At 39.1% G+C, this 24,020-nt stretch overlaps 2 protein-coding genes across 2 annotated transcripts in view; one reads left to right on the top strand and one right to left on the bottom strand.

The window, feature by feature from the left end:
* The window catches only part of LRRC19 (leucine rich repeat containing 19), a 180,265-nt gene that overhangs the window by 13,458 nt on the left and 142,787 nt on the right, over positions 1 to 24,020 (bottom strand). The window lies entirely within an intron of this gene.
* The window catches only part of IFT74 (intraflagellar transport 74), a 57,280-nt gene that overhangs the window by 23,718 nt on the left and 9,542 nt on the right, over positions 1 to 24,020 (top strand). The window contains exons 11-17 of the mRNA XM_060762464.2: positions 218 to 361; positions 1,231 to 1,271; positions 4,309 to 4,388; positions 10,077 to 10,130; positions 12,906 to 13,003; positions 15,541 to 15,667; positions 21,370 to 21,533. Coding sequence (XP_060618447.1) covers positions 218 to 361; positions 1,231 to 1,271; positions 4,309 to 4,388; positions 10,077 to 10,130; positions 12,906 to 13,003; positions 15,541 to 15,667; positions 21,370 to 21,533 — 708 coding nt within the window. The remainder of the gene's footprint in view (positions 1 to 217; positions 362 to 1,230; positions 1,272 to 4,308; positions 4,389 to 10,076; positions 10,131 to 12,905; positions 13,004 to 15,540; positions 15,668 to 21,369; positions 21,534 to 24,020) is intronic.

Genomic DNA, 24,020 nt, shown 5'->3' with positions numbered 1-24,020 from the left:
TGTTCTTTGCCACAACCTTTTAGCAACAGTGTGGAGTATAGTCTGTAGCCAGCAAGGAAAGAGCACAAATACTCCAGGTCCCTTCAGAGTTGCTTTTTCTATGCATAATAGTAAAATGAAACAACCACAAAACTTCAAAAGATATTTTTGAACTTAGTAACTGAAAAGTTGGCGGTTCAAATGTAGAATTGACATTTTCCAATATGTTTCTCTTCAGGAAATAGCACATTCCCAGGTTAAACAAGAGGCTCTGCAACTGTATGAAAAGCTTCATGGTCTCGAAGAACATCGGAATCAAATGATTTTGGAAGATAAAAATATGGGATCTCCCCAAGAAGAGAGAGAGAGGTTATTAAAACAGGTAGGGGAGGAAACTGATGTTGCTGAATTGGAACTTTTACCCATATAAGTGTCGCTAAATAAGGATTATCTGAAAAATTAAAAATACAGTTCTTCAATGTCCTTTCCCACTTTAAGTTTCCAACTTATAATAGTCATGGCAAATGGAGCAGGGTAATTGCTGACACAGAAGCAAATAGGACTTTCACTTATTCTCTCATCAAAGCAGTGCATGAAAGTCACCCTGGATGAATTGACTTACTAACTGCATGGTTATTTCAAAATACCATATTTACTCAAATCTAATTCTCATCTTTTTTTGCTAAATGACCTTGCCAGAATTGGGATGCTCATTAGATTTGCACCATACAGTAATCTTAGTGCTGAGCCAAAGCAAAAGGGAAAGCTGCTTCAGGAGGTGCATTTGCAACTCATCTTTGAGGAATGTCATCTCTAATATAATGGCCAGGGTTCAATACTATGCAATCTTGGGATTTGTAGTTTGAGGAGGCATAAGCTTTCTTTGGCAGAGAAGGCTCGAGGCCCTGTCAAACTACAGCCCCAAAGATTCCAAGGCAGTTAAAGTGGATTCATTCTACAGCATAGATGCACCCTAAGGTTTTTTTTTTTTTCCATTGCTGGCATTCTCATCAGGCAGCAACAGTCATACACACTTTTTTTTGCCAAATTACAAAGAGGGCACTTTTTGCTGCTGTGCATTAAATTCAGCAGCAAATACTTTTTGTAGTTTCAGGGTTTCAATAATTGAGGTGCACATTAGACTCGAGTCACTATGCGGGTGGATATGATCGAAGCATGCCCTTTCATAAAGTGGAGCCAAGCTAGTTTCAGGGTTCTTTAATTTATTGTCAATTAATTGATTTTTTTTAGGTGAAGGAAGACAATCAAGAAATAGCAAGCATGGAGAGACAGTAAGTATTTTTCTATATTGTTATCTTGGGTGTTGCAAAAGCTCTCTGTAGATCAGTAGTTCCCAACCTGTGCTCCATGAACCACCAGTGATCCACAAGAACTAAAATATGGTCCGCGGCCTCACCGTTACTACACTGTTGCAACTGGTCTCACGAAACCCTATTATAGTGCCAAGGCTTATTCAATATGGTTTTAATTTTTGTGAGGGATGGCAAACAGATGGCAACTACCAGATGGCATATGTTCTGTATCAGAAACTAGAGTGGATGTGGTCTATCCAATGCAATTTTCTGTATCAGCACCCCAAATAATCAAACCAAATCTAAAGTTGACCAAAAACTGATTCGTAACCCTTTTGGTGCTAGTATTGGAGAGTGGTCCCTGGTCAAAGTGGTCCCTGGCTCAAAAAAAGTTGGGAACTACTGCTATAGATGAATGCCATTTTGCTGCAAGACTAAGTATTTCAGTCATCTAGGCTGCTTCCTTAAACATTCTGGTATATGTGTAATTTCAACAGGAAGAAATACACAGCACTATACTTTGGCAATAAAAATGAATTGCAACTATACAGGATGAGTGACACCTGACTTGAGCACACAACATGTGAAAGGGATGTAGGAGTTTTAGTAGACCACAAGCTAAACATGCATCAACAGTGTGATGCGGCAGCTAAAAAGCCAGCGATTCTACATTGCATTCAATAGAAATATAGTGTTTAAATTGAGGGAAGTTATAGTCCTACTATTCTGCTCTGCTGAGACCTTACCTGGAATAAATACTATGACCAGTTCTGGGCACCACAATTTAAGGAGAATATTAACTAGCTGGAACATGTCCAGAGAATGGCAATCAAAATGATCAGTGGTTTGGAAACGAACCCCATGAGGAGCAACTGATCGAGCTGGGTATGCTTAGCTTGGAGAGAAAAAAGGCTGAAATGAGACATGATAGCCATGTTTAAAAATCTGAAAGGATGTCACATTGAGGAGGGGGCAAGCTTGTTTTCAGCCATTCTGGAGACTAGGATACAGAGCAATGGATTCACATTGCAGGAAAAGAGATTCCACCTTAATATTAGGAGGAACTTTCTGATGGAAAGAACTGTTCAGTAATAAGATATTCTGCCTCAGAGTGTGGTGGAGTCTCCTTCTCTGGAGGTTTTTAAGAAGAGGTTGGATGGCCATGTGTCTGGAGTGCTTTGATTGTGTGTTCCTGAATAGCAGAAGGGGATTGGACAAGATGACCCTCATGGCCTCTTTCAATTCTGTGATTCCATATCTTTTGTTATAAGAATACCGTTGGAACTGTGATATCTGATGACTTCACATACAAAGATCAGGGTAGCTTTTAAACTCCAAAGAACATCATTAACTCTCCAGGCTTTTCCAAGTGTGAGTCCCATGTAAATAGTTATTCATTTCACTACAGTTAAGTGAAAGTTTGAGAAGGTGATGATGCCTCAGTGGATGTTTCTTCAAAAATGACTATCTTTCTGAATGCCATAGTTGAGAGAAATAAAGAAAGGAAATGTTTCTCAAATATAACGCAGTACATCTCATTTGTTTATGTCATCTAGGTTACTTTTGAAAAATGTGTTACTGATTTCGTTTATAAATTCAAGTGTAATCTTTTTATCAACCAGCAGAGGGACCTATTCAACAATATGAACAAAACAAAATTACTCTCCCTCACAAAAACACATATAGTTACAACTAAACAAAATCCATTCTGGAATATTAACGAACAGTTATATACAAACTTTAATGTTATATTAATTAAACCATTTATCTATTTCACTCCCTTTCATATTCTGTTACTTTAAAGAAAAATGGCTGAAAAATGGCTTAACATCTACATGAAGCCGTTGGGAGAGATCATCCGGAGTTTCGGGGTGCGGTGTTATCTGTACGCAGATGATGTCCAACTCTGTCACTCCTTTCCACCCATTACTAAGGAGGCTGTTCAGGTCCTGAACCGGTGCTTGGCTGCTGTGTCGGACTGGATGAGGGCGAACAAATTGAAATTGAATCCAGACAAGACAGAGGCACTCCTGGTCAGTCGAAAGGCCGAACGGGGTATAGGGTTACAGCCTGTGTTGGACGGGGTTACACTCCCCCTGAAGACGCAGGTTCGCAGCTTGGGTGTGATCCTGGATTCATCGCTGAGCCTGGAGCCTCAGGTCTCGGCGGTGGCCAGGGGAGCATTTGCACAGCTCCGGCTCGTGCGCCAGCTGCGCCCGTACCTCGGGAAGTCTGACTTGGCCACGGTAGTCCACGCTCTGGTCACATCCCTTATAGATTACTGCAACGCGCTTTACGTGGGGCTGCCCTTGAAGACTGCCCGGAAGCTTCAGATGGTCCAGCGCTCGGCAGCCAGGTTGCTAACAGGAGCGGCACTCAGGGAGCATACCACTTCTCTGTTGAGCCAGCTCCACTGGCTGCCAATCTGCTACCGGGCACAATTCAAGGTGGTGGCGCTAGCCTACAAAGCCCTAAACGGTTCCGGCCCCACTTACCTCTCCGAACGCATCTCCACCTATGAACCGACGCGGACATTAAGATCGTCCGGGGAGGCCCTGCTCTCGGTTCCGCCTGCGTCACAGGCACGGCTGGCGGGAACGAGAGACAGGGCCTTCTCGGTGGTGGCCCCTCGGCTATGGAATGCCCTACCCATTGACATCAGACAGGCCCCTTCGCTGCTGGCGTTTCGGAAGAAGCTTAAAACCTGGCTCTTTGAGCAAGCGTTTGGCTAATCAGCGCAATCGAACATAGGATGACGGTAAATTGAACATAGGAATGGCACAAGGATTATGAGACTGGATCTTGTTTGTGATCGAGGCATTATGTATGATTGTTGTGTATTTGCTACTGTGTATGATGTGTTTTAATTGTTATTGTTGTGTTAATTAACATTGTGTAAACCGCATTGAGTCGCCTAATTAGGTTGAGAAACGCGGTATAGAAATAAAGCAAATAAATAAATAAATAAAAACATTGTACAGTAAATTTTGAACATCCTGTTTTTGCATTCCTGTAGGTTGACCGAGATAAAAGAAAAGATTGATCAAATCAATGAAGGAATACGTCAGGTTGACATGGATCTGGAAGAGCAGCAAGGTTAGAATTGAGAGAACTTTGGACTTCATTTCTCAGGGCCTTGTTTAACTGTAATGGATCTGATTTAGAGGTGGATTTTTACATTTTTGGATTAAGATTAGACATAAAGATGTGTATAGTAAAACTATTTTTATGCTGAAAGGGTATTCTTGTCTTGAAAGGAAGGCCTAAGGGAATGTGGGGAAATAGTGAATGAAGTTAAATTATAAATACTTTACCTAGATAGTGTCCTCTTTATATCAGAATAATCCATTCTTGATCCCTGCATTATGGAAGCTCAATCCTGTGATTAATATAATATTTCCTAATTGAAAATCGCATATGTATTTAATATTTATTTCTAATAAAATTAGATATTATTTCCAAGATCTAGATGTTAACTGACTTGGAAGTATTTTGTAGTTTGCTTAGACAAGGTTCACCTCTTTCTAGAAGTGCGTTTAACTAATGCATGGGGGAAATGTTTTAGAACTGATGGTTTAGAGCTAGAATGGGAATCAGTTCCGGTCCAATTAGCTGTGTTGCCTCCAGGAGCAATCTGATGGTTTGGATGACATCAGGGATGAACATTTACACTGTCTGTTGACATCTGGTTCCCTTCTTTGAATACACATTTCCACCAAGCAGAGAAATGCTTTCCCTCTACACTCAGAAAATCAATTCCAGTGTCACTTGCTATCTTGATGGGTGAGGATATGCATGTGGAGAAAATCCCCTTGCTACTTCTGATCACTTTCAGGGATTACCTTCTTCCTATTTCTTTATTGGGAGGAAGATTTTGGTGAGGTGGGATCTGCTGTTATCTCCATAAGAACTCCACTTGTAAAAACTACATTATGAAATGATACTCCAGAGAGGAGTTTTGGAGAGACAGAGGGCCATACTCGGACTCTCCTTGGTCCTGGCCAAGGTCATTCATAAGCTTGTCCACAGATGTTTATTTATTTATTTATTTAAAACATTTATATTCCACCCTTTTCATCCCAAAGGGGACTCAGGGCGGAGCACAGCATATACATGGCAAACATTCAATGCCGGGACACAAATTCACATACAATACATAAACATTAAAAAAAAACATCAAAATATTAATAATACACCATTTAATCCACCTAGTGTGAGAAAATATTTAGACTGAATATCAAACAAGGATATTCTCTAGTCTTATTTCTAGTTCTTTTCAATGAGTATTCTTCTAAGGAACTCATATAGTCGCCCATCATCCCCCCCCCCCCACCTGAAGTTACTTTAGTCGCTGTAACAGTTCTTTCTGCTTGTATTTCTTTTTTCTTTTTGTATTGTGCATGCATTTTTTCTATCATTTGGATGGCTATAGATGGTAAGACATTGATTGCTTTGTTTCTTTATAGCTTAGCAACTAAAGGATAGCAACTTTCACATAAGTCTGTTTTGTTTCCTACGACAGTGTAATTTTCTGTTATTTGGTGGCAATGAAATTGAGAGCTAGGTAATTCTGTCTTCTAAAATAGTTTTGGATGACATGGCTGATGTTTCTTCTATATGGAAGCAGTGACTTGTTTTCAGAAATTAGTTCATGAAAGATCATTTGCAGTCTGGTTGTTTCTTTTGCGCCAGGTGTGAACTACTTTCAGAATTGTCGTAGCTCCTTTTAAGGTTTTTCCTTTTTTAAAAAAAAAAGTTATAGTTTCTGCCAATTAATCCACTGAGAATAACAGTCATTGAAGTAAATGTAGGTATTTATATTAAATCATTTGGTCATGTGAGTACTTCCATACCCACATCTCCATTAAACTTTTATAGTACATTAGCCGTCCCCTGCCACATGTTGCTATGGCCCAGTCTGGTTATCTGGAAAATAAAGTAATGAGAAAGTGTTGGTTTCTAATATATCTAATTTATTTATGCTTGTGGGTAAACAGTATTTCTTGTGGTTTGTCAGTGTTGATATAGGGATTGTTTGGTTTGCCTACTCTGGAATATGCAACATATAATTGTCCTTCTTTTGGGGTCCATTTCAAATCTATGATATTATATATGTCATATGCATATATATGTGTGTGTGTGTGAATCATATTTGGTATATCTCTATATATGTATGAATGGCTCTTTGTCAGGAGGGCTTTGATTATGTTTTCTTGCCCTGGTGAAGGGAGTTGGACTGGAAGGCCTTAAGGCAGCATTTCTCAATCTGTGGTCAGGACCCCTGGGGAGGTCATGAGGGGGTGTCAGAAGGGTTGTCAAAGACCACCAGAAAACACTATTTCTGTTGGTCATGGGGGTTCTGTGTGGGAGGTTTTGCCCAATTCTATCGTTCAGAATGCTCTTTGATTGTAGGTGAACTATAAATCCTAGTAACTACAACTTCCAAATGTCAAGCTCTGTTTTCCCCAAACTCCAGCTGTGTTCATATTTGGGCATATGGAGTATTTGTGCCAAGTTTGGTTTAGATCCTTCATTGTTTGAGTCCATAGTGCTTTTAGGATGTAGGTGAACTATAGCTCCAAAACTCAAGGTCAATGCCCACCAAACCCTTCTGATGTTTTTTGTTGGTCATGGGAGTCCTGTATGCCAAGTTTGGTTCAATTCCATTGTTGGTGGAGTTCAGAATGCTGCTTGCTGATAGGTGAACTATAAATCCCAGCAACTACAACTCCCAAATGACAAATTGTCAATTTTTTTTAGTGTTGGTCACTCCTTGGGTTAGTACGTGTCTTTTGGCCAAATTTGGTGGCAATTAAGTTATCATATCACTACAAACGAACAGAGCATTTATATATTTATGGATTGAAGAAAAGTTCAGAACAATATGAGTTTTTTTATTTGTCCAAAGCCCTGCCAAATAGATGGACAATTTTCACAATAGGACTTTCCATTAATATTTCTCAATAAGCAGTCCACCATAAACTATGACAAGGTGCTCTTCAGACTGAAGAGACTTCCATAAATAAATGTTCATCGGACAGAAGGGCCAAAATACTCTGAAGGCATCCAGTCCTATCTCATCTTGGAAGCTAAGTAAGACCAGACCTGATTAGTATTTGGATGAGAGACCACCAAGTGCTGTGGGCTATATTTCACTAATTTTAAATCCGGGAGCATACAAAACAAAAGAATACAGATGGATCATTTTTCTCATCCCTCAATTTTATGTGACTTTCCAAAGAAGAATTCTGTAAAGATAAAGTAACCATGATGGCTGCGGGTCTCTATGCAACATAATCTAGAAAGTAATCTTTCCATATGCTCTGTCCTGGAGCCAACTGAATGGCCCCTGTCAAACATGGAATAATAGATTAGATCAGGCCAGACAAAAGAACTGTGATGGCCTGTGGGGACTCTTCAGTCTACAAAGAGATTCCAACTAGTAGTTGAATCTTACTCCAAGACAGATTTAGTTAAAACAGCGGTTCCCAACCTTTTTTTGACCAGAGACCATTCTGGCCAGGGACCACTTTGACCAGGGACCACTTTCCAACATTAGTACCAAAAGGGTTACAAATCAGTTTTTGGTCAACTTTTGATTCAGTTTGGTTATTTGGGGTGCTGATTCAGAAAATTGCATTGCATAGACCACATCAGCTCTAGTTTCTGATACAGAACATATGCCATTTTGTAGTCTCCATCTGCTTACCCACAGATAAGCATATTTATTCATTTAGAGCTGATGTGGTAGTAGTAATCTTTCATGGGTAGTCAGCTTCTTCCCTCCCAACATCCCCGTTGCCTCGGCACTATAAGAGAGTTTTGCAAGACCAGTTGCTCTCATTGCCACATGGTTTTGAAGCAATGTAGTAATGGTGAGGCCGCAGACCATATTTTCATTCTTGCGGACCACTGGTGGTCTACGGACCACAGGTTGGGAACCACTGAGTTAAAGGGTGCAGGGCACACTGCATGGCATAAAAACACTCCCTTCCAATACCTCATGGCTGCCCCAACACATCATCTGCTGCCTGAAGAGACTTCCTTGTTCTATCCAGTGTTAGAGTCGTCTGATTTTAATGCACACAGACCACTTTGTTCATAACCTAAATTTAGAGAGCTCAGAATTGTTTTAAGGCTTGTGAGCAGGGGCTCAGCCTCACCAGGCAATTCATTATTAATGTTGACTACTTGAAAATATGTTTTTACAATGAAAACTCAGTACATAAAACAAATGTCACCACCAACATCTGAATGAAGTTGGTAACACTACGAGCGCCTTGAAAGCAATAGCAAAATCAAGATCATTTAGTACATCCATGGTTGAAAATCACGAGAAGCCACATTTACTTGAGAGTCTTGATGGTCCAATTTTGCCTATTCATTTCTGGGAGGGGGCTAAACCCCTTCCTAACTTAAATTTGAGATGTACTTGAACTCCCTCCTGTACCAGGGTCCATTATGTTAATTGCAGTTAGTCTGAACTGTACTTTCAGACTAAATGCCAATGGACAGCCTACCATGTTATTGTTTTTAAATATAAAAAACAAAATAAATGCCACCATGCTCACTGAAACACATTTTGCCGATCTAATCACATATTTACATACGTATCTCTTCAAAGTGAATGCCATATTGCAAAGTTTTCCTATCTAGTGAAAGGGAGAGTCAGACAGGAACAGGACCACAGCTGCAAGGAAGTTCAAGGAAAATGATGGTCCCTTGGGGCCAGTGCTTATGTTTATAATTTATATGTTATAGATATGAAGGAAAGCAAGGGGGATGTCGATATAAGACAGAGGGGAAGGAACAGGACGGGTTTCTTGACTCTATATTTAACATATCCTTTCATATCCCACCCCCTCTTTTACCCTTATCCTCATAAACCAGACACCAACATCATTTTTTTTACTTTTTGTTTTGGATTAAGATTCTGGTTTCAACAGTCAAAGATTATGTGAACCTCTAAGTCAGATGGCATGTATACATTCATTTCATATAGGTAGTACATCATCATGAGAAGCAAAAAGGATACAAAATTTCCCATGAATAATTGTTTGAATGCAGAACAAAACCTGGAGGTGATTTATCAGTTCCACAAGATCTAAAGGGTGCAGAAGTTTAGCACAGCTCACACAACTCAAGTTCCTAAGGCATACAGTCAGATGGCATGCACTGGAATTCACTGCCTCCTTCTGCCCAGGAAACTGTTAGGAAATGCTTGGGATACAATACGAGGAGCAACAATCGGGGAGAATCAGGGACTATCACATATAGGCAGGTAAAATTGACACAAGCCTTCACTAATATCTCTTCTACATGCCTACTACATCTTCAGATGTCAAATCAATGGCACTTTCACATGTACACATATATTATGTCTCTCAGTCTCAGAGGAAGGCAATGGCAACGTCGCTCTGAACAAATCTTTCCAAGAAAACCCCATAACCCCTTAGGGTCACCATAAGTCTGAAGTGATTTTGCAGGCGCACAGTAACAAAGTACTCACATATACATACTGTAGACACACATATCTTATTTCAATATCTTATTTCAGTATCAATAGCAAAAGGTAATTATTAAATGTTATTTAACTTAGAAGTAGTAAACAGTAGCACACTGCAGACTCTAAAGGGAGACAGTTAGTTGCTTAGAAGGTGTGGGATTGAAATGAAATACCATGTAGCCTATTGTACATTTATATTTATATTTAGGTTCTTTGAATTATTGCTTTAAAAATAATTGACATTATTAACTGTTAATTTTAAATGGCATTTTCTGTAGGAGAGAAAAATGTGAAATACAAAGAGTTAAAGAAGAGAGAGGAAAGCATGGATAGTAAGTATTTCCATATGTATGTACTGTTGTTTCATATGTCTGTATTATCAAAGTACAAATATCTTTAGACAAGATGAATTGAGTTTATTTAAAGAGCTCCAGGATTTAGAGCTTCAGGAAAGTGGATATAGATTTGTAGACCCAATTACATGGTATGACCAGTAAATGTTAGGACTTCTCTACATTGGTCCTATAATCTACATTGGACCAGAAATTGTTCCTACCACACTATGTCGAGGTACTTTTTGCTCCATAACACAGACCTGATTTTGTCCCATATTAGGAGAAGTCAAGGAATGTTTTGAAGTACAGCAAATTTAATCCAGTCCACTCTAGTTGGAAGCAGATCACTGCCCACACTGCCTGGCACTGCCATTCCCTTTTCCCTGCACTCCTCAGTGCAGGAAAAGGAAGACAGACCACACCTATATCTCCCTCTCATGGCTGATGTCAATGAAGGGCCCAACAAAAGTCAGGAGTAGCAACAAGGCATCCAGAGTAAGATGGCTGTCTAGTAGGGCTGAACTTGTTTCAGCTCAGCTGGACAGTCCCAAATCCATCCCGTCACCACTGCAGGTGGGAGCTAGACAGTGTAGCCACCTCCAGGACTGGGTCAGAGTTTTGCTACTCCAGAACAGCTTTGATCCATGTAGATGAACCCTTAGTTAAAGCAATCTATATCAAAATGTGTATCTAAGTCAGTGTTTCTCAACTTGTGGGTCCCCAGGTGTTTTGCCCTACAACTCTCAGAAATCCCAGTCAGTTTACCAGGTATTAGGATTTCTGGGAGTTGAAGGCCAAAACATCTGGGGACCCACAGGTTGAGAACTACTGGTGGAAAACAACTTTGCAGTAAAGTATAGAGTGAAAACAGAGTTCTACCTAATGCCTTTGAATTGGTCAACCTGTGTACCCTCCTGCCTATTAGATTCACAGTTTTAATACAGCACAATTGTGGGAAACTAGCAGTAAATAAAAATACTCCATCACATCTTTAAAAATACTTAATATAAAGGAAAAGCAAACACTTGAAAAGTTTTGTGAAGAGCATAGTTTAGAATCCATGTACATAGACCATTATTCTGTTGAGAAAATATATACACAGATTTGATAGCAATAATTTCACTTATCCATGCACTAAAAATATTTCAGCCCCTGGAAATATTTCGATGGAAGGTGGGGACGGGACTCTTTTAAGTTCCCCAGTAAGATTTTGTGATATGCTTCCAGCGCATGTATAGCCAAAATATAGGGTTTGCTATCATCCATGGTTTATGTTATCCATGGAGGGATCAGATATGGAGGTCATACTTTGTCCTCAAAGGAAGATTAGATAAAAGGAGGTGTTGCATGTATTCTAACAGGAATTTAAGAGTTGCCTTGAGGGTGCAGGAGCTTAGGTGCTGATTTATGGTTCTCATGCAAGTCTGATTCAGATTTCTTGTGTACTTCTGTATTAGCGGCACAAAGATATTGTTTGCTCCTATTAATGCTTCATTGTTTCTTTGTTTGCTCCTATTAATGCTCCATATATGTCTCAAGACTTTGATGTTTGCAGCTTGAATATGCTGTGTTTAAAATTTGTATATATGGCTTAATTTTTTAAAATCAATCCATGAACGGATTGCATAGTGTGACATACTAACCGTATGTAGTTACAGTGCAATCCTGGAGTGCATAACCAGTTTTACGATATATACTATTGTATAAGTTGACCTATGTAAGTCAAGGGAGATTTGGTAGTTAAAATTATGGATTTTGATATGACCCATGAATAAGTAGAGGGTGATTACACAGAGAGGAAAATGTGCCAATGCTGCTTCAGTGGCCTAGCTGCCCCATGTTGCTAACATATTTCATTTCAATAAGTTTTACGTATAATATTAATTCTTATTTTTCAAAAGTTTTCATCCCCTTCTTTGAGTAGCATGGCTAAAGGTGAAACCCTAGTACATTCTGGGAGAGTATAAAAGAAGTACCAACCCCCTCTACCCTCTCAGTGCCAAAGAACTGCTCCCACTGTCACAATTTTCCTCCTAAGCATTCAAAAAGGCCAGAAGCGGCACCATAGTGAAGAAATACAGGGGGTTGGTGGTTCTTTTGAGTTCTGCCAGGATGGATTAAACCCTTGCTTTTCACAACTCTGCTCAGAGAAAGGAATGTTTCCTTTTTTATGAGTTAAGGTATGATATTTATGTCGACTAATTTTGGGGTCGACTAAAATATCCAGGCTTATACATGAGTCTTAAGTATACAGTAAGTTCTTCAAGTAGCTTGTGAAGAACTTCAACACAAGTGCAAAACTTTTCCTAATCCCAGATTGAGGAGAAAGTTACAGATTCCCAATTTCCCAGGATAACCAATGGTCAGGGATGCTGGGAATTGTAGAACAACACCAGGAGAGATGATAGCTCCCTTGCCTAATCTTCTATGCCTCTGATCTCACTTATAGAAAAAAAGGGAGCATGACATGTAGTTCTTCATGTGTAGCAATTCTTTTCCATGTACTGTATACTTTTCCATTGCTGGATCACTACACAGATACTAAAAAGCCAATTAAATGTAACAAACACTGGCTCTTTTTTCTAGAAGTTCATGCACATTTTTTCTTCCTAATGTTCTTCTCTGATATATTTAAATTGCTTTTAGTTGTTTGTTTATATTTTTCTAAGTCTGCTTAATACAAAATGCCTACAGCTATTAAGTAGTTTCAGGATTTGTCTGCTGTTCCTTTTATAAACAGGAGCCTCCCTTATCTTATTTTTCAATCTTTAGACTTTCTTGAATCTTTTGAAGAGACAAAAAACCAGGAACTGGAACGGAAAACACAGATAGAGGCCAATATTGTGGCAATTTTAGAGCACTCAAGCAGGGTAAGTGACTTTGGCTTTAATCCTGTGTACATTTACACAGAAATAAGCCCCACTAAATTCACTGGGATGTACAGTTCATTAAATGTGGATAACATCCTGAATCCCCTTTTTCATAAAATGGGCAATTATTGCTTAATTTTAAATAGATTTGAAAAGATACCAGCTGCAATTATATCTGTTTTAGGAATAATAAAGCCAATTGCTGACATTATATTTAAGTTCTTTGTTATTCTTCCACTTTTCTTCAGAAAGAAAATCAAACTGAAGCTTGCAGAAGTTGAGCCAAAATACTTGAGAAAAAAAATGATAGAGTTCCCCACATTTTCACAAAGACTGTGCAGAATTAATTCCTCGCCCCTTTTATTCTTTGAGTCAGCATAGAGATAATGCAGGTTTCCAGTTAATAAATGAAGAGCCAGCCTTGGAAAAGTATGCTTCTTAATCTCACTTGGAACTTCTCCCTGATACAATCCTCCATCCCGACCCCCTGCTTCAAATCTTAGTTTCAGATGCTAGTTACAAGTTAACTGTAGGTTAAACTTAGCTTCATAGGTACTAGTGTGAACATACCACTTAATTACAGTTGAGGTAAACAGGGAGAATCTGTTCTTGGAGGAAACCATAGCATGTTTCCAATACTGACTCCAGATCTTTAAACTGTCAGAGGAAGCCATAATCGCATCTGCACTCAATCTTCTTCTGTTTTTATTCCATGTTGCGATCACTATCATGCAAAAAATACTGACCTTTTTATTCTTTAACATTAGTTAGCCTTTTAGAACTAGGGGGGGGGGGGGCACCTCAGAAATACAAAGAGTTGAACTGGACCATAAGTACTGTTTAGTTCAGGAATGGGCAAACCCTGGCCCAAGGGTCAGATGTGGCCTCTTGAGCCCTTTTCTCAGGCCCTCCTTTCTCTCACCATCCTATCCTTCCTTCTCTCTTTCCTTCCGCCTTCTCTCTCTCTGTTCCTTACCTCCTTTTTTCTCCTTCCATCCTTTCTTCCCTTCCACCCTCTCATCTTTTATTCCCTCTTTCCTTCCCCCTTCCCTCCCTCTTTCTCCTCTCTTCCTTCCTTCCCTTTTGGTCACCTCTGTCTTCTTTTCTCCAACCTAAACAAATTTTTATTTAGAGTATACACAAAGGTTCTTGTAGCAGCTTACATATAATTAATTTGCCCTCAGGCTCACAATCTAAACAGAAGGAAAAGGCAATGGCAGGGAGGAGGGGGATTAGGTCCAGTAGACACTGCTGTTTCTCCCTCAGAGGCCAGAGCAGTGGCAATTGTGATGAAGGGAGAGTCTTTCATCTGCTTTTTAAAGATTCCTTGGGCCCTTCCATACAGCCATATAACCCAAAATATCAAGGCAGAAAATCCCACAATATCTGCTTTGAACTGGGTTATCCGAGTCCACATTGCCATATATTCCAGTTTGTAGCAAATAATGTGGGATTTTATTAAGCTGTGTGGAAGGGGCCCCTGTCTACCTTGCAATCTCTCTACCATTTCTCCATGAGTGATGTTTTGTTCTGTGTTCAATCCAAGGTGATTTTTCTGTATTTGTCTCCTTATGATGACAGCAAATGAAATGATTTATATGCTTCTTTATTTATAGTCTTGTGGACCATGACTTTGATAAATTCATGTAATCTCCATCATTTGTGAGACTTTAGGAAAATGTGAAAGTGAAGCTTTCAATATTCAAGTGTTTATTATTGATTTCTTAGTCAGGCAAGATGATGCCCCTGCAGCTGAAGACAGTGGGAGGGGCTCTCACCATGATGAAGCTGGTGATATGTAATATTTGATGGAAATATCTATTTCCCTAAGTTGTTCCTCATGAGGCTTGGTTTCCAGAACTTTGAGTATCTTGTTCACCTTTCTCTGAACATATTTCAGCTTGCCAAAAATCTTTGAACTGTGGAGCCTCAACCTGGACACAGTATTCTAAGTGACGTTAGACCAGGGGCTCTCAACCTGTTGGTTCCCAAATGTTATGGCCTACAACTCCCAGAAATCCCAGCTTGTTTACCAGCTGTAAGGATTTCTGGGAGTTGAAGGCCAAAAATCCAGGGACCCACAGGTTGAGAACCATTGGGTTAGAACAAAGCAGAATAAGATAGCACTACTATTTCTACATTCTACTCCTGTTGGTGCATTCCACATGACTTTTACCTGAATAGATATTATTCTAAATTTGTTATTTTTATTTTAAAGAGATTTTTCTTAGTATGTGCAGTGAGGTATTTCTCCTGGCACAAATACTTGTCCATTGCAATGTCTCAAATTGCAGAGGCTTTGTAACATTTCCTTCCCCTTTAGCTCTAACTCTGTCTGTTAGGTGAAATAATACAAAACTCTGAAAAAATTACATCAACACTGCTTTTTACTCATAATCTCAAATTTCCCGATGGGATCTGCTGCAGCTCAATTAAGTACTACGGAAGCCTCCGACTTTTCTGACTGTTAATTCACCATCCATATCTGTACATTTGAAAGGTGTCATCTGTTTTGCTGTTTATTTTTCATTGTACAGAATGTAAATTGCATGAAGCAGATATCTTCTGTTACAAATCAAGAGCTGAAGATCATGCAGGAAGACCTCACGTTCAAATCAAGTGAAATGCAGAAATCACAGAGTACAGCAAAAAACCTAGGTTCAGGTAAGTTGACATGTGAAGAGTACAATTCTGTCTGGTATTTGTAAGAATAACACACAATGAAAGAACAGACAACAAACAAAATAAATGAAATAATGCCTGCAAATAAAAAGTTGTTAGAAGAACATATACTGTATATAATTTGAAGGTGCATTAAAAAAATTGACAAGCTTTGTCTAATTTTTAAAGGAAAACACGTTTGCTGAGAAAATTCTATAAGTCTTTAAATGAACAAACTGGATTTGTGAAGTCTGTGTAGCTTTGAAGGCGTGACTCTCTAAGGTCATAATTGTTGAGAGGGGGTTTGGTTTTGTAAAGAAGCAAAGCTAAAGAAACCAGCATGAGACCTGTCATGTTTCTAACCTGACCAATCCAGAGAAGATGGTGGTCTATCAGTTCCAAAAGATTTGGGTGAAAATTAAGTAACTACATCTATTCCAGTTCTGGATTTGAGATGGAAACAGCTTTATTTGTTCTAGTGGCTAACCTTCTACCAACAATTGGATGATAGGGCAGGAATTATTGGGAAAGAAAAGTTTTCAGTAACTCACAGAGCTTGGAAAAGTTCTTTTATTGTATTACAATTCTTAAACCTCCTCTTATCAAAATGATTTTTCCAAGCTCTCATGCCAGAGAAATGGTATCTTTTGTCTCACTTACCTGGCCTCAGCTTAGGTGGCATAGTACTATAATGGTTTTAATCAGTTTAGATGGTTTCTAAAGTCAGTGCCTATCCCATCTTTGTCTTCCTGTTTTGTCCCAGTCTTATTGAACATTTGTATAAATTTGCAGAGGAAAGTCCACCAGAGACTTGGATTTAAATAGCAATATACTTATAGGAATTCTAGCTTGAGTAGATATATGTACAGGGCTCAAAGGAAGCTGATAACCAAGAAAAGGTCCAGAGGAACCTAAGCGGTTGATAAGGATACTGTCAGCGTCTCTTCTTCAAGGTCTTCCAGAACTCATTAGTTTTGGCAGAGTCTTTTCCTTCCTCTTAAGTAGGCTTTTTTGTCTGAGGAGACCCTTGTAATATGGCCTTCTGGCAACCAAATCAGCCCTCATCTAACACTACTCATTGTCCCCCTATATCCGGCATTGAATTAAGCTATGCACACCAGGACATTAAGAAACAAATTGCAACAAAATTTCTGACAAATGCTCTTAAGACTGTGCACAAATCCTGGAGTCTTACATAATATTCTAGGGTGTATGTTGCTTCACTTTTGTAGTCCATCCTGGTCTGAAAGGTTCAAAGTGTTCTTTGTCGGAAATTTATTTATATGAATAGGAACATGTATGTTCTTTTTTAATGCTTTGGAAATATATAATGGTGTAATATATAATGGAAACAATTCAGCTCCTTGTTTATCCACATGAAGTGGAAGTCCCAATAGCTGCCACACATACAAATGAAACCCAAAGACTTTCAATCAAGTATCAACAACATTGGGGCATTAAAAAAACTCCACAGGAAATTCTACAAACATATCACTGAATGATTTTGTAAATATGAGAGGTTTGTCTGTCTTCTTTCTGGACAAAAAGGGTTTGGGAGTCTGAATTCTGATTTTGTCCCATGGGCCACGTTGACAATGAGACATCCATTCCCACTGTAACAACATCTTGCCGACTCAGAGGAGATTTTCAGGAGCCGCAAACTCACACTTTGGGTAAAGACCATTGCAGAAGCACCCCTCCCCTCCTCAAAAGGAAACTTCTGTGAGTAAACTCATTTGCTGATGGCAGCATTTCCCACTAACATTTCCCTGGGTCAAAGCACAAAGCAGTTTTGTCTCAGAATTTGCTACTGTGTACACATTGCTTGCTGAAGTCGGTGACTTAGTGGCATATCAGAAGGAACTGGGCTGCATCCTCTTCCTGTCGCTTCCCAGAGAGAGAAGGGTAGTAAAGGGTCTTTTTTTTTTCTTTTCCCTCCCCCCCTCTCCCCTGGGTGATAGTAATTGGTTGAAGAAAGCCTTTACCTCCTTCAGACTGTTAAACAAAGGAATCTGATTTATCGCAGTGTTTTTCAGATGATAGTGAGGGGTCTAAGCTGCCCTTTAGTGTTCTAGGGATTGAACCAGTGACCTGCCAATGGTCTACCTTTCAGCTTATACGCTTTCGCTTCTGCTCCAGCCTTTGGAACAATGTTGGACACGAACCTTTCACTGAGACCCTTCTCTGCATGGGCCCACTTACTTCCCCACTGCTGTCATTACTGTCCCCATCTGCCCCCATGGTGCTTTCTTTTTGTACATAATGTATGCACAAAAGGAGCAAACAGGAGACGTTGGGGGGACCCCTCTAGACCCTGCTTACAAGGGAGCAATTGAATAAACTGTGACAAGTGGAAGGAAGGATGTGTGAAGATGAAAGTGTGGGCATCAGGAGTTCCCTGATCATATTTCTACCAAGATTCCTTGTCTATAAAGCATGGCATGCCTTTGACACATAATCCCATTAACATCCTCTTTATCTTCCTTTGTGCTTTCCCACTCTTTTTCATACATACTCCTTCACATGCCCCCCTGTGTATACATAAACAAATTCATCGGGATCCTCAGGCATCTATCTCTGTGAGCTGATCCAGGCTTGTTCAACTGTCTGTAGTTAAGACAAACTATAGCATAGAGTCATTTTTGAAAGTGGACAGTTTCTCGGTTTTCTCTGCTAATGTTTTTCAAGGGCTCAACAACATTATCTTTTCTCCCAAAATGTGAATATTTATTTGTTTATAACATTTGTATCCCACCATTCTCACCCCGAAGGGGACTCAGAGCAACCTCACAGGCACAATTTGATGCCATAAACATACATATAATAAAATAAATATATACATTAAAATAAGAATTTATTTTATAATAGTGGAATAGTGGAAGCTTTCCTACAAAAGTACATTATATAGTACTCAGGTTTCTCATAGCCATTCTTAGTTACAAAGGATTACAATAAGCTGTTGCAAGATGAGAGAGATTTCATCTACCAATGGGATCATTTGTGTGCTAACCTGTTTAAATGATTGGTGGTAGCTAATACCATGTAGGCATAAATGAGTCATGGCCCACTGTTTGTACCTAAGGGTTTCTGGATTGTAATTTATTCCTTTCATCAGTTAAAACTCAAACTTGTTTTCACTCCAGATTCTCCTTCTGTTTCTGAGACATTTTATTTGACTAAACAGATAAACCACCACTCATTGCATCCCAATAAATATGTTCCCAGCAGCTAGGAAATCAGATACTATAAAAAAATCTTTTAAGGAAAGTACCTTTAATTGACATTTTGTAAGTGTTATTTACCAGAACACTCCTTCAAAGGGTAGTTTGTAACTCAAATGCCTTGTAAAATCTAGTTAAATGGGGGGGGGGGGGGGATCCTTTTCTACCATATGAGTTCCTAAAATCTGACTGCTCCAAACAAGGCATTTAATATGATTATATCTTTAAAGACATATTTCCCAGGCCCATTTCCTTTTAGTCTCCCACTTTGCAATCCCAACATCACACAAGTGCATTCGAAATGTATTGAAGGTCTTCATATCCCCCTACCAACCCCAGAGATTACTTTGGTCCGAAGACCAAAATTTGCTTGAAGTCCCCAACATCCGGACTATCATCTATCCTCTACTAGGCAGAGAGCCTTCTCAATTGTAGCCCCTTATTTATGGAATGCCTTGCCAGTTGAAACCCGATCTATCCGAGATCTACTTGCTTTTCGGAAAGCCTGGAAAACCTTTCTCTTCCGACAAGCTTTTGATGAGTGAATAACTCGGGACTATGTCTGTTCTTGTTTTTATTGTATTTTAAAGTTAATTGTATTGTTTTAATCTGCTGTAAACTGCTCCGAGCCAAATTGGGAGTAGCGGTATACAAGTCAAATAAATAAATAAATAAAATAAACAAAGAGGCAGGCACTCTATTATGAAGCTAAGTGCAGTTGTAATGGCAGTTTACTATTATGAATGACAAGCAATTTCAGTTAAAGAGGGCTGAACAGTTTTTGTCAATTCAGTAGTTCTTCATGACCTATGGTAGGTCGTGCTTAACATAATAATGAACTAAGAAATTATTTTGATTGATACCATTTCAGATCTGAAATATAGCCATGTCCAGAACTAATCAACAAATCATATTGCTTGTTCCTCCACCAGTTGGTTTAGACTTAGAAACTTTGGGCTTTGCCAGTCTGCTACCCAGCACAATTCAAAATGCTGGTTTTTGCGTATAGAGCCCTAAACAGTTCAGTCCCAGATTAACTATCCTAATATATCTCCCCCTATGAACCATCTCGGATTTAAGATCTCCTGGGGAGGCCCTTCTCTCTATCCCACTTCCTTCACAGGCACGACTGGTGGGGACGAGAGACAGGGCATGGCTATGGAACTCCCTCCCCAGTGAAATTAGATTAGCTCCTTCCCTCCTGTCCTTCAGAAAGAAAGTGAAGACATGGATGTGGGACCAAGCCCTTGGACAGTAATCTGCAGTGCAATGAGTGACTATAGGATAGTGCAATTTATGGAACGGTTCTTGGAATATGCCTTTGGATTGCGTGGTTTTTAATGTAATGGGTTTTTAAGATTAATAATTTTAATGTATATGTTTTGTTTTATCCTGTGGATGTAAATGTGGCATTAAATTGTGCCCTGAGTCCCCTTCAAGGTGAGAAGGACAGGATATAAATGCAGTAAACATTTTCCCCTATGAAACTGGAGCAGTCAAGGGTCATGCATGCCCTTTCCACACAGCTGAATAAAATCCCACATTTTCGGCTTTGAACTGGAATATATGGCAGTGTGGACTCAGATCACCCTGATCAAAGCAGATATTGTGGGATTTTCTGCCTTGATATTCAACAGTGTGGTAGGGCCCAGAGTGGAACCAAGGAGTATGTCATGTTCCAGAGCATCTGAGCTGGGCAGGTGTTAATCTGCCTCATGCAGTCATGGGGATACCAACTGAAACAATTGAATGTAAATGTAACAAACACTTTTGAAAAGAAATGACATCTGAAGCTGCAGAAATCAGATGGTCTCAGAAAAGGGTGGGTCAGAAAGATGGCAATCTGCTACTGTACTTTGAGCCAAACATCTGCAGAAGTGATGTAGAAATGATCCAATTGAATGTAGTCAAAGCCCCATCCACACTGCCATATAATGTATTTTCAGAATGCTCACATTGAGCTGCATAATATGGCAGTGTAGACTCATAATCCAGTTCAGTGCAGTTAAATTGCATTCTGTGGCAGTGTTGATGGTGCCCAGGACTGCAGTAGGGCCCTCAAGACTAATGACATAGCTCTTACAATCAGAGAAAGCTTTGCCTACAGAGTTTACAATATATTTGTACAGCCTAAAACCAAAACAGAGCAGTAGGACCATTTTACATATGGTTCTACTAATAAATATAAATTAAGAGCAACAGTGTTCATTTCTGTTTGGCAGTTTGTGCTGTAAGTAATAAAATGTGTCAGCACTTGTCTTAGACATAGTACCAGTTCATCTGATAGTGGATATTTCCATGCATAAGACAAGAACAGGCTTAAAAGCTTTACTGGACCATGGCCAAGGTGAGCAAACCAGGCAGGGGGTAGTTGTTGTCCCTCTGAATGAGTATAATTTGTGACTGAGTTTTCTCCATGCTAAAAAAATAATTTCCTATGTATATCAGCACAGCTTATTAGCCATTTTTGAAAATATATTGCAGACTGTCAACGTCTGCAGATGGATCTCCAGAAGATGGGTCAATTGGAAAGCAAGATGAAGGATGAACTCTCTTCTCTCAAAGACAAAAATGAGCAAATGACCAAGGACCTAGAACTGTACAACAACCTGCCAGCTCTGAAAGCAGCAGGAGAAGAGAGAAAGAAGGTAAGTAGAGTCTTGTGAGCTTTGCCAAAATCCCTATTTGTATCTTTAGGCTGAAAGATATATGTGCCATCTTGAGTTGGCTTCTCATACGGAAGCTGCAACCTTGTATACAGCTTCCTGAGAATAAGGTCAGTCAGCATGCGTAACAAAATATCTCAGTCAGCCTGCATCAGTTTGAACTGTGAAACACATTAGAGGTGTTATCACACATGGCTGCAAAAGATCCATGTCATCAATCCCAATGAGATTGCTGTCATATTCACGCGCTGAGAAAGAGTGCCCACATAGCCTTTTTGAGGATGTGGAAATAATCACTAAAGCAAAGGAAAAAGTGTGTGTGTGTGTTCATAAAAAAACAGCTTTTGAATCATTTTAGGCCTAAAACTTTTTAAAAGGTTAAAAGATGTCTTATATAAGTAACATACACATTTTTCCTTTATAATTGCAAAATAATTAAGCATTACCTTCACTGGTGGATCAGTAGAATCCAGCAGAAATGGAAGCGTGGTGACCTTCTTTCCCCAGGGGAGCCCCCCGTACATTCCTCAAACTTGCACCAGATCCAGTTTTCAGGAAGCCTCAAGCAGGAAGGTAAAGGGTCTATTGTACTATAGTCTCAGCTTGATGATTAATCTGAGCCTTTAACGAATTCCTTACACTCAGAAGTTAATAAAACTTATCACACTTCCTTAGAAGCAATCTCTATTGAAGTAATAGTATTTACTTCCAGGTAAGTATGGCATAACTCTGTAAACTGTAAAAAAAAAATCTGCTAATTCTCTCCACATATCTATGCTTTTTGCTATTTACCATCAAGTTAGCTTTGACTTAAGGTGAACTTAGAAACTAGAGACCTTCATGAACTCTGGTCCGTACTTTGGGAAGTCTGACTTGACCGCGGTAGTCCACTTTCTGGTTACTGTTCGGAAACTTCAAATGGTCCTGCGGGTGGTAGCCAGGTTGTACACTGGAGCAGCGCTCAGGGAGCATACAACTCCTCGGTTGCGTCAGCTTCACTGGCCGCCAGTTTGTTTCTGGGCACAATCCAAAGTCCTGGCTTTAGCCTATAAAGCCCTAAACGGTTCTGGCCCAGCTTGCCTGTCCAAACGTATCTCTCCCTATGAACCACCTCGGAGCTTAATATCGCCTGCGGAAGTCCTGCTCTCGGTACCACCTTCTTCACACAGCCTTCTCAGTGGTGGTTCCTTGGCTATGGGACTCTATCCCTAAGGAAATTAGATTGACCCCCCTCCTGACTTTCCGGAACAAAGTAAAAATCTGGCTTTTTTAACAAGCCTTTAAGAATGCAATTCAATAGTTAAATACGGAGTCATATGGAACTGAATTATGGAATGACTCAGACAATGTTTTTTGGACAACATGATGAACAGTAAAGATATTGTTTTTTATATTTTAAAATGGTTTTTATTGTATGATTTGATAAACCTGTTTAAATGTTTAAATTTTATACTGTATATGGTTACGGCATCAAATGGCTGCCGAGTTGTAAGCTGCTTTGAGTCATCTTCGGGTTTGAGCAAGACGGGATAGAAATATCATAAATAAATAAACTCTGATCATCAACTACCCTGCATAGGTCTTACAAATTCAGGGCAGTGGCTTCCTTTCTTGAGTCAATCTACCATATATACTCAAGTATAAACTGACCCAAATATAAGCTGAAAAACCTAATTTTTCCACAAAAACTGGGAAAACATATTGACCTCGAGTATAAGCCTAGGGTGGAAAATGCAACAGCTACTGGTAAGTTTCAAAATAAAAAAAAAAACATACCAATAAAATAACATTAATTGAGGCATCAGTAGGTTAAATATTTTTGAATATTTGCATTAAACTATAATTTAAGATAAGACTGACCAACTCTGATTAAACCATTATTCAAACCTTCTTCAGTGTAAAAATGTGCTTACATATCCTTCCAAAAACAATAGAGTTATAGAGTTATAAATGTAATAATAATAATAATAATAATAATAACAGAGTAAAATAATGGAAATATAAGAATAACAGTAACAATAGAGTAAAATAAATGCAATACAAATAATAATAGTAGATTTAAGAGGTAGATTTAAGAGGCCTTGTGTCAAGAGTAACTAAGAGAGACATAATTCTTGGGTCTAAACTCTGCAAATAACCTAGTTTACATCTTTGTCTGAAATTCAGAAACAGGAAACAAGTCAATTACTGCCACTTGAGAAGTTCATACTAAGTGAAACTGAACTTAATGGTATAGCCTCTAGGCAACAATTTTTCTAATCTCAGTTACTTTTTAAATTAATATTGGAGCAAATTGATCTAGGAGAAAGATTTAGGTAAAACCATCTCCGATTCTGACTGGAAAATGTGTTTAAAATATCCCATGAAATTTCTGTCCTCAAATAACAAAGAACACTGCATAAAATTGATAAATATGTGGTATTCAATGACCAAATTGATATTGCTGGCAACAGTGTGGTGACTCAGCTT

This window comes from Anolis sagrei, chromosome 2, assembly GCF_037176765.1.
Source record: "Anolis sagrei isolate rAnoSag1 chromosome 2, rAnoSag1.mat, whole genome shotgun sequence".
Lineage (NCBI taxonomy): Eukaryota > Metazoa > Chordata > Lepidosauria > Squamata > Dactyloidae > Anolis > Anolis sagrei.
The sequence above is the reverse complement of the archived record's forward strand: the minus strand, read 5'-3'. Positions and strand labels throughout refer to the sequence as shown.